At 43.9% G+C, this 15824-nt stretch overlaps 1 protein-coding gene across 7 annotated transcripts in view; it reads right to left on the bottom strand.

Moving 5' to 3' along the window:
- MBD3 (methyl-CpG binding domain protein 3) overlaps positions 1-15824 on the bottom strand; it is a 31281-nt gene that overhangs the window by 3409 nt on the left and 12048 nt on the right. For 4 of the 7 annotated variants that reach the window (XM_090026786.1, XM_090026787.1, XM_090026790.1 and 1 more), the window contains 6 exons: positions 14560-14675; positions 10382-10541; positions 8493-8630; positions 5082-5172; positions 4379-4556; positions 645-842 (listed from right to left, as the gene is read on the bottom strand). In XM_090026786.1, coding sequence (XP_089882912.1) covers positions 650-842; positions 4379-4556; positions 5082-5172; positions 8493-8630; positions 10382-10541; positions 14560-14633 — 834 coding nt within the window. In that variant the 5' untranslated portion in view covers positions 14634-14675 and the 3' untranslated portion in view covers positions 645-649. The remainder of the gene's footprint in view (positions 1-644; positions 843-4378; positions 4557-5081; positions 5173-8492; positions 8631-10381; positions 10542-14559; positions 14676-15824) is intronic. The other 3 variants (XM_090026784.1, XM_090026791.1, XM_090026785.1) reach the window with 1 other exon arrangement.

Below are 15824 nucleotides of genomic sequence, written 5' to 3'. Positions count from 1 at the left end.
ATTGCTGGTCTGAACACATTGCTTAACCTCTATGCCAGTGGTCCTCAACCTTTTCAGACTCTCAGCACCTCTCAGAAAATGCCAGCTTGTCATTTACACTTGTTTTTTTTGATTATCAGAAAATAATACAGCAATTCTTCTGTTGCAAAGAACTCAGAAAGGCCATAACAGGTCCGAATGTTTTCAACACTATGAATTCCTATTTGAAACTTCTGGGTTTATCTTGTGAATCATGCTTGCACAATTATCAGCACTAAGAACACATGACATGCCACAGCACTTTTGAAAGGATCTCAAGGTGCTCCAGCCCCCAAATGAGAATCACTACTCTTTGGTAAGATTCCACAGAGAAGTATCATTTCAGGTCCAACAGTGTTTTTGGGACAGACACTTGTCAATCTAGAACAAAACACCCCCAAATTAATTTCAAATTAGATAAACTTCAAGTCACCTACCTTTAACAGCTGAATCCTTGAAAAATTTAAAATGAATTAATGGTTCCAAGATGTATCCTAAACCCACATTAGATGAAGCCACTCAGCTTTAAATTGCATGAGAACAGCATTAGTTCCAATTATTGCTGCATTATTTAGTGCAGATTATACGGTGAGAAAGGAGGTAACAGAGCAGAATTACCATATTACCTGGACTATACATTCTCCATCTCTTGGTCATGATCCTGTTCCTCCTCTTCCTCTTCTTCCTCTCCCTCTTCATCTCCCCCTTCCTTCTCTAAGGGTGCTTCCCCATCTCTTGCTATTTCCTCCACATGGGCAAGCATGTCAGCCATCAGCGCTTCTTCCAGCCTCTTCCGCACCTGCTGCACCAACTCCTCCTGCTTCCTGCCAGAAATAAAAATACACCCTCTTGCATTACTTCTAGCAGTAAGTTTGAGGGCTTTTAACCTCCCTTTCTTTAAATATGGGATGAGAGTTGATGGAAGAAAGAGCTAAAAAGGAAGTCCCAAAATGTTCCTTTCCTTTTTTTTTTAAAAAAAAATATCCCAACATCATGGTACCAATGGAACCGGTACACTTAAAGTTGTTTTTAATGGGAAGTGTAAGACAAGTGAAAACAGTCTCTTAATTTTTACCAAAAACTTAGCCCTTTAAGAAGAAATTTACCAAGTGACTGCCACAGGTTGTGGGTATTTCTATTTCTGGAGTGAGGAAGAAAAGAATGCACCACTCAAAAGTTTCAATCATTTCCAAGAATAAAAGTCGGGAGAAAACATCTTGCTCATTTTTAAAAAGTTATTGCACCTTTCTTTGAAGCAGACTTGAAATGTGGCACAAGGGGTCTGTGTGTCAGAGATGTGCCTTTTGCTACCTTGTTCAAATTTAGCTAGGTGAAATATTTAGGCTTAGCTTTTAGCAATTAAATTCTTTGAAAACCAGCTGTGACTGGAGGCCAACATGTTGGGAACCAGGCAAAGAATGGACTTGATGCCACAAGGAAGAGATACCTGAAGAAGTCATGGGCCTGGGTAAAAACTAGTACTGGGATAAGAAACTTAGGTGAGGTGTGGAAACAGTCGCTAAGACTGCAGGACAAACCACAGGCAAAGAAAATGAGTCCAGGAGTCAAAGAATTTATTTCTTGATTACAATTATATGCCACCCTTCCCAAAAAGGCTGGAAAAGGGAACTGGAAATGCAGGGAGTAACGGGGAAGACGACTGCACTGGAACAGGGAGTCTAGAGGAGTTGATACTGAGCCTGGAATAAGGAGTGGAAATTAAGGCTGGATAGACAAGAATGGTAATATAATGAGGAGTTAAGGTAAGAGAAGACACAGAGCTGGGTTTAAGTAAAGGGGTCAGTTGGAAACAGACAGGAAAGTTCATCACCACTCCATCTCACTCTCTTAGGAAGTCCATGAAAATCAAGATGCCTGTCTTACCAGTAATATATATATTCCCAGTCAGCAAACATACACTAAAACACATTGTCAAGTGGGTTATTCCACTACTTCTAGTGCACAACCATAACAGGTTGGCATCCTTTCACAGTTACTTGATTAGCATAAATGACAAAGATTGTCTCATGGATCTAAAGATTTTACGCCTGCTGGTAACTATGCAACCGCTGATAATAATGACATATGGTGGAATTTCTGGTTATTTCAGTTCATGAGGTTAAAAAAACCCTAGGAATTTGCACAAACACTCATTATGGCAAAAGAACATTATAATAAGCTGCAAAGTCAAGCACACAATAGTTTGGAAATGCCAGAAATAATTCAGGCCTCCCATACATTTGAATAAGTCTTTTTTTCTATGATCACATACTTTCTCCCCCCCACCCCCCTTTTTTTTTTTTAAACCACTGCCTGCCTCAGTGCAAGGTGTAGGGTGGATGGACCTGCTCTTGACATGAATCCAGGCTCTTGCATAGTAGAAAATAGTGCTGCTGGAATACTGGTTTCATTTGTTCAATAGCTGGAAAGAGGACAGGGATTGCAAGGAGAGAAAGGAAGGTCTTATGGTTAAGCCACATGAATGCCCCTTGGAGAACTAGTTTATTCCTGCCTGTGCCACGGAGTACACGTGTGATGCTATTCATGTTACCTAAACTTTTCAGAACAGTCACTAAATTGTACCTCCCTCAACTATAAAGGCAAAATTTGAGATCCAGGAGCTGACTTACGGAAGTGTTGAGCGCTCACAGCTGTAACTGAAATCAAGGAGAGCTGTATTTTGAGTTTGTAAAAGCCTATAAAATGCCAAGTTCTGTGAAAAGGCAAGTTCTAAGTGCCTTAAATTTGGGTACTCAAAATTACTGCACATTTTGGACTAACATTTCTGTGACTCATAATATCTCTGAGTTTCTGATAAATTGGAGACAATCCCCTTCCATCTCACAAGGCAGACAATGCCCTTCCATCTCACAAGGCATAAGTTTAATGAGGCTCATGAAACACTATGAAATGCTAATAATAGACACCGTCTAGCAGGGGCATTAAACTAGTCTGGCCCATCAGGCCAGATCAATGGTCCAAGGCTGGCCCCATGGGCCAGACTGGGCCTACGGATTCTTCTACCCACCCACATGGTTGGATCTTATGCCTGCACCACCCGCTTTGACTAGTCTGGAACTGCACCACAAGAAAGAGTCCTGGAGGGCTGGTACAGGATGCATGCTGCATGCAGCACCTTTTCCAGCCAGTCTGGGCCCTCTGCTGCATAGGGTGTGGGCAGGCAGTGTGTGTAGCATGGGACCCAGGCTGGCTGGGGCCTGTGTTTCATGTGGTATACATCTAGGGCCCTGCATGTGGGGCTGGTCCAGCACACATTGACTGCAGAGGAAGCCCCAGACCTATGGGCAGCATTGTGGCCCAGGCTATAGGACTGGATCCAGCCTGCAGGCCAGATCTTTGACACCCCTGCCACAGATAATTCTGTATTCAGAGGAAGGCTTAAAAAAACACATGCAATAAATAAAGTGTGGAGCTACATACATCGAGGTAAAAAAATACTGCATAGATGCTCATGAAGTGATAAGTCCATTTTGTGTGTTGAATGAGGCAAGTGTTCCATGGAAAAATATAGTGGACAATCATGGTAATTAATAACTACATCATAATCCATATGCACAAGGGGACCAAATTCAGGTTTCACATTCAAACTTAATTCTGGCATTTTCTAACTTGTGCATGCTTGACTTCAAGGTCTTTTAAGAATGTGAGGATTCTTCTATAAATAGCATAGATAAGAAACAGAAAGATGTTTCCTTCAAGTAGTATAATTGCTTAGTAGCTAGACATGTTGAAGTTAGAGGCTGGAATTTAGGGGAAAAAAGTTTACAGGCCAAAACTTGATCAACCTTAACTTTGTTGCTGGAGAATACTGCCATTTAGCAAGGAATACTGCCACTGACAGCAAGGAATGCCTAGTTGAAAATAAGACCAGTGTCATGCAGAGGCAGTTAATATTATTCCTGACACTGAGAACGCAAGTGTACAAAATGGAAACAGGAGCAGCCAGTTACTGCTCCTGCACATTTGGAATGGAGGAGGAGAAGAGAAATGAGAGTTTCTTTTAAAAGCATCTTAAACTAGGACACACTGAACCTCAAATTTGTTTATTCAATACAAAAAGAGGTCTCTTTACATATAATGGACAAGTGTCAGCTAGAACTGCAGGGAGCAACTGGCTGAACATGGCCCAAAGAATAATTTAAACACTAGTGGCATTTCAAAGGGGATGAGGGTAGGGGAAAAGGAGCATTTTTCCGACTTTTGATGCACTGATTTAAAACAACAAAATAAAACCAGCATGTCATACTCCTACCAGCTTGGCTTTGCTAAAATAGGCATTAACCATTTCAGTACCAAGAACCATCCCAAGAGAAGGAAAAATCCTTTTCTGATTCAATACCTAATATCTTCATCTGTCACCATAAATGCTTTACAGAGAGGCTGTGAGGTGTTTAGCCATACACCAGGATTCTTCTCTACCGCTGCAGACAGCTGTCCAGTGATGGGCATAGTGCTAGTATGCAGGGCACTAGCTATGGCAGAAAGAAGGGTTTCGTCTGTGCAGCCAGGTCCAACACCTACATTTGTTAAAACAGGAAGAGTCAGCAATTTTACAGACTCAGTAGAAATAACCAAGAGCAGTATGGGCTTCTGTCATGTTTTGTAAGTGATACAGCTATTTACTGTTACTTAAGGTCAGCACAACATAAATTTCACAGCTGTAGCCATTTCAGATTGATTTCAAAGTCTAAGAGTCCTTGTTTTATGCACCCCAAGTTAAACAGGTCCTGCTCATCCAGTGGTATAGCAACACTTTTATGTTTTAGCATAATATTAATTTTCTTCTCCTTTTTCCTAGGAGTCCTGTATCACCCCATTCTAAGCTATGTCACTTTCTCCTGCTATCTCTCACTAACCCTCAGGGCTATGGTCACCAGACTTAGTCTTCCTAAACCACAGTATTATCAATTCTGAATTTAGGACTTGTCCATACTGTGCTAAACACAAGACTGGAAGTGGATTAAGGCAACACTCCCTCTAGAACATACAATCAAATTGATATAACAGTGCCAGGACTATAGTTAAAAGCATACACTAATTACCTTGTAAACCCTTTGGAAGGTCCATTGTTTTCACCAGCTCTTCTGCAATGTCAAAGGCATTCAGTCCACTTAGTTTCTTTTCCCAGAAGAGCTAACATCAAAGAAAACACGTATTCATTCTTGTAAAACAGAAAAATGAGTTTAACACTGCAGAGCACCCAATGGCCATGCCAAAGTATCCAGTTTGGGCACCAGAGCAGATATCTCAGAGGGGCCTGATGCGTCTTTGGAAAGGGAACAGTTTGCATTACTATAAAAAAACCCAACAAAACCTCTCCAAGGTTGGATCTCCTACCATATCATTTTTGTCCTGATTTACTAGCTTGAACATTGTTTCTTTTTCTCTTTTCCAGACCCTCCAATGTTTCTAATCTTCCTTTCTGCTGCACCGCTAGGATGGCAAGCCAACACTGGCAAGACCTCATCCAAGAGTAAATTAAGAGGGGCTGTACTTCTGAGCTAACATTTCTTTTGGCAGGTTGATTTATTCTTAATCCTTGTTCTTTAGCAGACGGCTAAGAAAACTGTTCCCCAGCTTCCCTTCAGGAGTTGCTTCTAAATGGGAAAGGAGAGTTATTCAGCTCTCTTGAAAATTAAAGATTAATAAAATAACTGCAATAGTTTGTCAGCAGATAAATCAGCAACATCTAGCAACTGCCCAAAATGGCAGATGTCTGGAATGAAGCTTTTCAGGTAGGGAAGGCATGGGCCAATCTGGTAAAAAAAAAAAAGGCAATGATACAGCAGGATATATGTTCAGATCATAATCCCAGATGCATATTATCATTACAGGTAGTTGGATAAAGGATTATACCGATTTACCTGACAATGCTTTCCTTCTGTGGCTAAAAATCTAATTCACCTAGGGTTTAGAAACTACCAACTCCAATGAGCCCGCAGAGCTCCATAGAAATCTCCCCCACCCCATATCACAAGGAGAGCCAAATTATGGTTCCTTCTCCTTGGCCTGTCAAAATAGCATCTGTCCATTCTACGAAGAATAGGAGATTCAACTTCCAAATCACAGAGAGCAACATTTAGGCCATGATTTTGACATCCAGTAGATATTAAACTCAATAGCTGAATGGCCTAAGAACTTATTCCAAAGTTTGAGGGCAGACCAAAAACTGCCTGACCAAAGTTAAAGAGAATATTGCAGCCTGTGAGTAAAATAGTTGGAAGCTATTCTAGCAAGGCCTGCAGCATAGAGTAGCGCACAGGGCTGGAGATTAATAGGTAGAGGGTGCAGAGAAGGATACAGAAAGATAATGAGCTTGCAATAGCCCTTTATGCCTAACTGAGTTAGATAAATGGACCCATCCAAATGCAGGGAGCCTCAAAAATATCTGCCTGGGAGAGATATGAAATGATATTTTTAAAATACAAAGAGAAAATAGGTGGGGTAAGAAATAGACCAATATAAGGCAAGGTTGAAACCAGGGAGGCTGTGTTGAAATTATCATCTTGCTTGGGGAAAAAAAAGTCACTGAGGGGAGAATTACTTTCAAATGTATCATAAGTCCTATTTCAGACAGATACTCTGAGGTCGAGTAAAAGAGCTTTGAAATGCCTCTATTATGCAGCATTTTCAGTTTGAAAAAAATTAATTTCCCCTTGGTATGAAGTATATTGTAATACAGCTACAGCTTCAAAAGTATGGAACAAGAGCAGGCAACTGAAAAATTAGGTAAACAGTTGAGAGCAACTGAATATACTAATGACAACTTAACACCTAGTGTCTAGGTAACTAAAAAGATGGATTTACTATAGGAAAGGATTCATGGAAACCCCATCAATAACTGCCGAAGTGACAGGCTGCCAGTTCCAGGTAGCAGCAATGAAATGAGAACTTCCAACAAAAGAATTCGCACTTCCAAAAGATTTGTTTTTACCAATCTTTATAACTATATACATCCAAAACACAGGTTTTGTACCCTATGATCTAAATTAAATGTCAAGGTTTCCCTTTGCTTTGGATCACCTCTAGTTTACAAATATATAATACTTTAACTTAAAGTACAACTGGGTTTTGGGCTGGGTTTTGGCTGTTGTTGATGGCATTCAGGTACTGAGCGTGTCCCAAGACAGTGGTTCTCACCTTTATTACTCTCACCACACCTCCTACCCACTTACCTAAAACCCATGGTCCTCTTGGTAGTCATGCTGCAGAGACATCGCAGCTAGGTCTATATCAGGGCTAGGTAACATATGACCCGTGGGCTGGATCTGGCCCATGAAACGATTCTATCCAACCTGCAGCCACTCTTTTGAAGGAGAACCAGCAGCTGCCCTGGCTTTCGGCAGCTCTCGCCCTCCTCTCTCCCTTGCTGTAGATGGCAGCAGCAGCAGCAGCTCCAGTAGCCAGGCAGCCACTCCCCTCCCTGGCCCAGCTAGGCCCAGCCCAACCACACAGCCTCCAGTGTATGCTCCATGTGTGAGCTCCTGACCAGGCTTTGGCCCAGCCAGGATGTCTGCATGCAGCTCCGACCCTACGGCCATGTGCAGACCAGACAGCTTGGACCCCAGCAAGAGTCGAAGCTCAGGTATGGTTCTCCCTGCAGGCAGGGGAGGGAGTGCAGGGGGAAGAGAGCCAGGAGCTGCGGGTTATCCAAAAATTATCACTTGTGTCTGTGCCTGTAACGTGCGTCACCTGTGCCATACTTAGGACCCATTAGCAGTATCCAAGTACGGTAAAAGCTCCGTTATTCGGCATCCCCTGGGAATGGGGGATGCCGGATAACAAAATACGCCAGTTAATTGAGCGGCCCCAGCTGCCGCTTCTCCCGCGGGCACCACGGGACAGAGAGGTGGGCCCCGCACCTGTTATGCCCCTGGGCCGTGGGGGCTCGGCAGCACCGGCTGCTTTGCTCCGAGCCACAGGGGCTTGGAAAAACCGTAAGTGCCACAGCGGGCACTTCCGGTCTCACTTTATCTTACAAGCCAGCATGCTGGTTAGTGGAGCATGCTGGCTTGTAAGATGCTGGACACCAGAACTTCTACTGTACGTGACAGGGGATCCAAATAGTATTCTATTTATACTATGAACAATATGGTTATGAACACTGTTTCAATACGTAGGACAGACTCAATGGAAATTCAGAATGTAGTCAGACATGATTTTAACTACAATAAAGCTGTGATCTGACAAAGGATAAGTTGATTACTAATCACAATGCCCTGCATGCCCTAAACTACCTGACGGAATAACTGTAACAAATCTGGGAGGCAAGCAATTCTCAAACTTGTAAACTGATGCATTTCAAATATTAAGAAAGACAGTGTCAGGGCACATTTATCCTACTTTGGAGCGGAAAAGAAAATGAAAATTGCAATCATATTCATACACCTCCCTGTTTAACACAAAGCAAGGTTTCTTCGTTTTGGGAAAGCAGCAGACAGTGCAAAACGTACCTGGCGGGGTTGGTCCACAGCCTTCTGAGGATCACTCTTCACTTTATTGCTGGGATGGTTTGTGATCTTTGTGACAGGCTGCTTGAAGATGGAAGCTGTCTGTCTGACAGGGAGCGCAGTGTTTAAATCAGGCTTGCCCTAAAGATTCAAAAACAAAAAGAAAGACGACCACATTTTTCAGATATTGCCAAAATGTAACATTTAACACCACCCCAAAGTGAATCAGCTTCCTCTTTCACTGTCTGTTTAGAAAACTGATTAGAGGGCTGAAGATGCAAGTTTCCTCCCTCCCAAATATATTTTGTACTTTTCCAGTTTGCAAGCTGACTTTGTTCTATGCTTTAATTGTTTAACTTAGCTGAACTTGCCTTAGGACTTCATTACGTGACGTCTTGGTATCACGAGGCCTGAGGATACCAGTGCAACCCTGGAAATAGTACTTGATATTAAACTAATTGCACAGTAAAGAGAACAAGACTAGTTTGCGGGTCCAGAAGTCAGCTGCATTTCCACTACATTCAATTAAATAAAACAATATCATATGTTAAATTTAGATTTCATACCTGCCTCCTGCCCAAATAAGATCCTAACAGTTTTGAGTCCGAGAGCTAAAAACGTAGTTTCTTTTAAAGTGGAAGATAAAAGAAACTGAATTTTTAGCTCTCAGCCTTAAAAACTCTTAGGTTCCCATTTGGGCAGGAGGCAGGTATGAAATCTAGATTTAACATATGATATTGTTTTATTTAATTGCCATATTTAGTTAAATGTCTTTTCCATCATATGCAAATACCCATTTTTAGGAGAAGGAATGACAACAATGCACGGAGAGTTAACACGCAGCTCCTAATATGGCTGTAGGATGTATTTTATTCTTGGGGACAGGGATTCAATATACAGTAAAAGCTGTGTTAACTAGCATTCTAGTATCCGGTTAGTAGAGTGTGGCGGTATTTCCAGCCAGCCGGACATGGGAGTGAGAGGGGGGAAGCTTGCACACAGCAGCTGCTGCTGCCACCAACCACCCTGTGCTGTTGCCACTCTGCATGCAGCCACTCCCCACCACCCTGTGCTGCCGCTGCTCTGCATGCAGCTGCTGGCACCCCACACCACTGCTCCACATCCCGGCAAAAGCCCCTGCTTCAGATAAGCAGCATTTTTCGATTACCAACACCCCCATTCCCCACTCGTGCCGGATAACAGAGCTTTTACTGTATGTGGTAAAAATGTTCAACTGATGAGATCTGGTCAAGTTATTCAGAGCAAAACAGTATTTCCTTTGGATCATTCATGAACTGATCCAAACCCAATTTGCTAACTGTTTCACTATTTACATATCGCTGAATAGGCCAGAGAGAATTTCCAGCATTCAGGTTGTTAATAATCCCTGTCCTACGTGCTAAAATCACAAGCTCTCAGAGGCAGGACTTCGTTTCTTAAGTGTCAATAAGAAAGTGCCTAGTGCCTTCAAGAATGCTGTAAGCAAATAATACAACGTTATTTGTAATAATTCAGGCCACCCACTATTGTTCATTAATTGGCCAACTTACAATTATTAACTTACTTACTGGGTGATTTGTTTGTTTCGCTAACATTCAAAAGGCTTGAGAGATTCAGAAATGCATGTACCTGACTGTTGTCCAAATATTCATAAATGATATGAGCCAATAAATATCAAATCATTCTCAACTCGTATTCACGAAAATATCTGCAGTTAAAATCTACCTATGAGTATATCTAGCACCCATTCCTCAGACAATTCCCATCTATAAGCATGATTCAAAAGTCTAACTTATGCATGATGTCAGAAATATCGTTCTGAGAACAGAAGCGATATGGCTAATGCTGAAATAAACAGAAAGGGCAAACCTCCCACTACAGCATGTGCTTACTTTGGCTTGGTTAGAACAGTCATAGCGCATCCGCTGTCTATTCTTGTTCATCTTGCTCATCAGCATTTTCCCCGTGCGGAAGTCAAAAGTGCTCAGGTCCATGGAGCTCCCCAGGTAACGGGCTAGCTGGGGCTTGCTCCGGAACTTCTTACCACTTGGGCTGAGAGATACACAAAGGAAACAAGGAAAGAAATTAAACTTTTGGGGCTGACGCCAATGTTGGTTTCAATACAAAAAGAGAGCCAGGATCTCAATCCCCTTGTGAAAGAAAGAAATGATAGCAAACATTCAGAAGGCCCCTATCCATACTTGAGGCAGGGATATGCCAGCTGGGTTTGTTTTCCTTCTTTCCCACAATCACTATGGAAGATAGGCCCTATATGCAGGACAAATTAGTCTGATCTATGTATCAAAGGTCAGATTTAGTCCAGGTGCAAAGGACTGAAGCACACTTTATACCAGAACTGAACTTGACCGTGAAGGGACAGTGTCAAACATTCATTACCCACTGGCTTAAGCTAAAGTATGTCAAAGTATTTTCTCTCTTTACTGTTGTTTCCCTTCTCAGATTGTCAGCTAATGACTTTCTTGCCTCCTAGCTGTTACATAATGCATCAAACTCACCTCAAGGGAACATTATGTTAGACTGGCATTACAATCTTCTGCCTACCTCCTCCCCCCCAACACTCAAATTGTACACTCAGATTTAATTACAAGCTTCTGATTTCAGTTTGATCATTTATCTTCATGATAACAGAGCATTGTGGAACAGTTAGGAGGCAAGGAAATCAGTAGCTGAGGATCCGAAAAGGGGAACTAAGTAACAACAACAACAAAAATCTTTTGGTGAAATTAACAATGGAACAAAGATCAAAGCCCTGGAAGACATTGCATTAGAAGCTAAACAATTAAAGATGCTCTTTAAATATTTGATTCTGTATGATGGGTGAAAGCTAAACAAGTGTATGCCAAGAGGCCCAACTGCTTTTGGGGGAAGTGGGGGTAGGCAGGGGGGAGGAAGTGGGAGGGTTATAAAATAAAATACATCAAATGAACTGACAGTAGTAATGTGGCACTCAGCTTTGTGGACTAGATCCTCCTCACTTTCTAAGTTTTTTTTTTTGAAAAAGACAAAAAACCAATAAATTGAGGTCAGTTGAATCATACTAGTGTAAAGTTGCTGGGAAGAGAAGCACACACAAGTCTGAAAAGAAAACCAGTTTCCATGTGGTACTGTTGATCACAAAAGATACACACAATACTGCTTCTTTGTTCAATAGGTGCCACTGCATCTTTAACACCAGTAGCAATCAAAATCCTAGGTTGTTCTCTAGCTTGATGGAGGCCTATTCCACATATGGAGTGTCACCAACTGCATTACAAGGCTCAAAGTGGGTCAGTACTGTGACCAGGATGATGGCAGTCAGGCTTGACACCAAGGGGTCACAAGCAGACAACATCAGGAACAGAGCTTAAAACAGTCACAAGCCAGGACCAGACTGGAACAATAAGCCAGGGAGTCAGGAGCCAGTAAGTCAAGAAGGAGGGACCTGGATTGGAGTAAGTGGGCAGGAACCAGGGACAACTTTGGCATGGCCCAGGAGCTAGGCAATTAGGAACGAGGAGCCCAGAGCTAGACAGAGAGGTATCAGTGCTGAGTAGCCCCCGGGCACAGAAAAGGTTTTTGCTTATAAACACAACAGCCATGCCCCTGCAATTAATTAAACCATGCTGGGATCACTTCAGTAACGATGGCCAGTGGGGAGGCTAAGTAGCCTGCTTGCTGCCCTGACTCCTAACAGAGAGAAGCAACATCTACACTCAAACCACCGCTGCCAAGAAGCTGGTTGGCTAATAGGCCTGTGTGAAGTGGCCAGTATTCACTTTGGATTCGGCCGACTGGGGGGTCAGTGATTCGATTTGATGATTCGAATTACTGCCCTGATTCAATTCAGCCAAATCTGATTTGGATATTCGGCTGCTCCCAAATCTCTGAATCAGCCAGGCCAGGGCCATTCCTCACCCCTTCCCAGCCCAGCGATGGCTGCCCTGCCTGCCCCAGCTCCCGGCTCTTTGAAAAAAAAAAAAAAAAAAAAGTCCCGACTCACCAGGTGCTGCCAGGCGGGGAGCTATCCCCACTGTCCCCCACTACATGGGGGGCTCTGCACAAGCCCCTCGAGGCCCTCCCTCACTCCCCCAGTGCCCCCCCATGGCTGCCCTACCCAAGCCAGCTCCAGTCCTTTAAGAAAAAACAAACAAAACAACTTAGCCCCCACCCTGGCCATCGTTACTGAAATGATCCCAGCATGGTTTAATTAATTGCGGGGGCATGGCTGTTGTGTTTATAAGCAAAAACCCTTTCTGTGCCTAGGGGCTACTCAGCACTGATACTTCTCCGTCTAGCTCTGGGCTGCTAGTTCCCCAGACTCACTGTTCCTGTTGGCAGGGGCAATCCCGACTGCCTCCCCACTACCCTGCGCCACGTGGGGGGTTCTGCACAAGCCCCCCAAAGCCCCAGTGCCACTGCAGGAGCAGCGAGTCCCAGGGTTTTCTTTTTTTTTTCTTAAAGGGCCAGAGCTGGCCTGGGCAGGGCACCCATGGGGTGCTGAGGGAGTGAGGGGCAGGGGTTATGGGGGGCTTGTGCAGAGTTCCCCATGCAGCATGGGGCAGTGGAGGGCAGCAGGGATTGCCCCCCCACCCAGCAGCACCAGAGCTTTCATTTAAATGGCTGGGAGCTGGGGCAGGGGGAGGAGCTGTGGGGGGGTCTGGGGGTCAAGGGAGGCTGGCAGGGGTCCCCCCATTGTCCCCTCCCCCCTCCTTAGTACTTACCAGCTTGAAGTCAGCTGCAGTTCCCTGCTGCAGCCACGGGGGGCTGCCTGAATCAAAGCTCTCTGAATCTTTTCTGAAGATTTGGAGAACTTTGAATCGATCTGGACCTTTTAATTGGTCCCCTGATTTGATTTGGATTCGGCCATCGAATCGGGCTGAATCTCCTCCAAATTGAATCACCACCTGAAGCTTCACATAGCCCTACTGGCTAATAGGCATCTTTTTCAGGTGAACAATGCCAGACAAGTTTTTCCTACAGGCACTTCTATGAAAGACCAGCCATGCTAGAAACATTTTCACCCACGTGTCAGAGTGCCAAGCTCACCTTACTAGCCTGCCAAGGCCCTCAACCCTTGATCTACTCTAGACTGAATCATCACAGACTTAAGTTCCCCACTCTTCACTTCATCATGGACAGTCTCAATTTACACTGAACTCAGTTAATGTTTTAAAGTTCCCTTTTATATCCCAATGTCACACAAGTATTTTCTGGAGAACTGAGGCACTTTGATCATTTGGAACTGAACATGGAGAAAAAAGGCCTTAAGTAGAAGTGGTACAAAGCAAGACTCCAAGAAGCTGACAGGCACATCACACTGTGGCATCCCACTGGAGCTCCCCGCTCTTCATTTAAGAGTTTAGTGATAAAAATGGATAGTGCTCCACAAGATATACTGAGGGTCGATAACGATCCTCTGAACCAAAAGACAGCAGAAAACATTTCCATAGTCCAACTAATGGTCCACAGGCCACATGTAACCCCTAAGGGGTTAATCTGTAACCCAAGGGCTTCTAGTCCAGGCACCGATCCCTCCCTCACTCTAGCTGCTGCCACTGTTACCAGAGTCTCCAGGCTCCCCACCTCCTCCAGCTTTCACTGCCTGCTCCCACTTAAAGGGGATGGGGCAGGGCAGCTCAAGGGGATGAAGGAGCCCAGGACAAGTGTACTTGGGGGGGATCCAGGAACCTGGAACTCCTGTGTGGCACAAGAGTGCTTGCACAGCATGGCTGGTGGAAGCATGCAGCACAGTGTGTGGGAATGCCAGAGGAACATACTGTGCATCATGGCTAGGGCAGGGAGGGGAGGACCCACATGGTACAGCATGGCATCTGACCTGGGTGGGGAGGGTTGGGAGTGTGCGGTCCCTGGCCGCTCAGAAGTCAGACAATCCCGCCACAGGCCATGTATATTTTAATTTTATCTAGCCCACAGCTTAGAGTGGAAGCATTAAACTACCAAGAATTTCTCCCAAGGTTAAAATCACATCTCTGTTTGAATGAAGGAGGCCATTAGCATTGTCATCAGAAGGACTGGTGAACAGGCACACATTATTGGATAGAGAAAGCACCTTGTTAACATTCTTTTTCTTGATCTTGTGAAGGCAGGTGGCTTCTTGTTCTGCTGAGTGGTAAAGAAATCCATATCTGGACTGGATCTGCCACTCCTTAATCTACTCACGAGAATCTGCAGCAGATTGATTCAGTTTAGGATTACATTTTTCTCCACCAGTTACAAAAAGAACATTTTGCGGAACAGAGTCCCAATTCTACAACTGCGGGTGTTCCAATAAAGGAGGCACTAAGTCACGCACCCTGATGTAAACCAAAGTGGCCCAACTGTCCAATTAAAACAGGACCATGCTTTAAAATGCTTCTGAAAAAGTCCTGCATGTGTAAAGAACTATTTGCATAAAAAACAGCAGATGAAATAAATACCCTAGAGCAGGGAGGCCAACCTTTTTGGCAGGCATGCCACAAATTAGCCCTACATCCTCCCCAAGTGCCACTCCAATCCTCTTTCCCTATACAATTTGCTTTCTGCTATATACTTTATCTGATGCATGCCATACATAGAGACTACTTGTGCCACTTGTGGCATACATGCTGCAGGTTGGCTACCCCTGCTCTAAATAGATCAAGCTCCGTAACTGGGGAGCCCCTCGCCACATGCTTCCCAACTAATCCACTTTAAAAATCAATTTGGATTAACTTTCCAGAGCATCTCCTTATGGACAAGACACAATACAGTACAGTATAACCTCATAAACCCAGCATGCTTGGGACTGAGCACCTGCCAGAAATTTGAAAATTCCAGGTTTTTGAAACCGAAGAGGTGGCTGGTCCCGGAGCAGCACTCGCATGCGGAGTGGGGTGGTCGGTGGCAGCAACAGCTGCTGCGTGCGAGTTTCCCCCTCCACATCTGGGGGGAGAAGGGGGGCAGCAGCTGCCAGTCCCAGAGCAGCGGCTGCATGCAGAGCAACAGCTCAGGGTGGTAGATGGTGATGGCAACTGCCACATGCAAGATTCTGCCTCCACATCTGACATAGTGTATTTTTTAAAAGTGCCGGATTTTCGAGAACTCCGGATTTTTTATATCCAGATTTATGAGGTTATGCCGTATATGAATTGTGATGATACACATTGATAATCGATCAATCAGGCTAGTTGGCAATTAATGATCCTTTACGCCATACTAAGAAAAACTGGTCTAAAAAAATGTTAGGTTTTTGCTTTCTTACTTTTTGTTTTTTAATCAAGAATCCTTTTTTTCTTTTAAAGAAAGGACTTTTAAGGTGTAGACATGACATCTACTATGTAAAATGGAATGGACACA

The sequence above is a fragment of the Crocodylus siamensis genome, chromosome 14 (assembly GCF_052110815.1).
Source record: "Crocodylus siamensis isolate JL-2025a chromosome 14, ASM5211081v1, whole genome shotgun sequence".
NCBI lineage: Eukaryota > Metazoa > Chordata > Crocodylia > Crocodylidae > Crocodylus > Crocodylus siamensis.
This window is presented reverse-complemented; position numbering and strand designations above follow the sequence as displayed.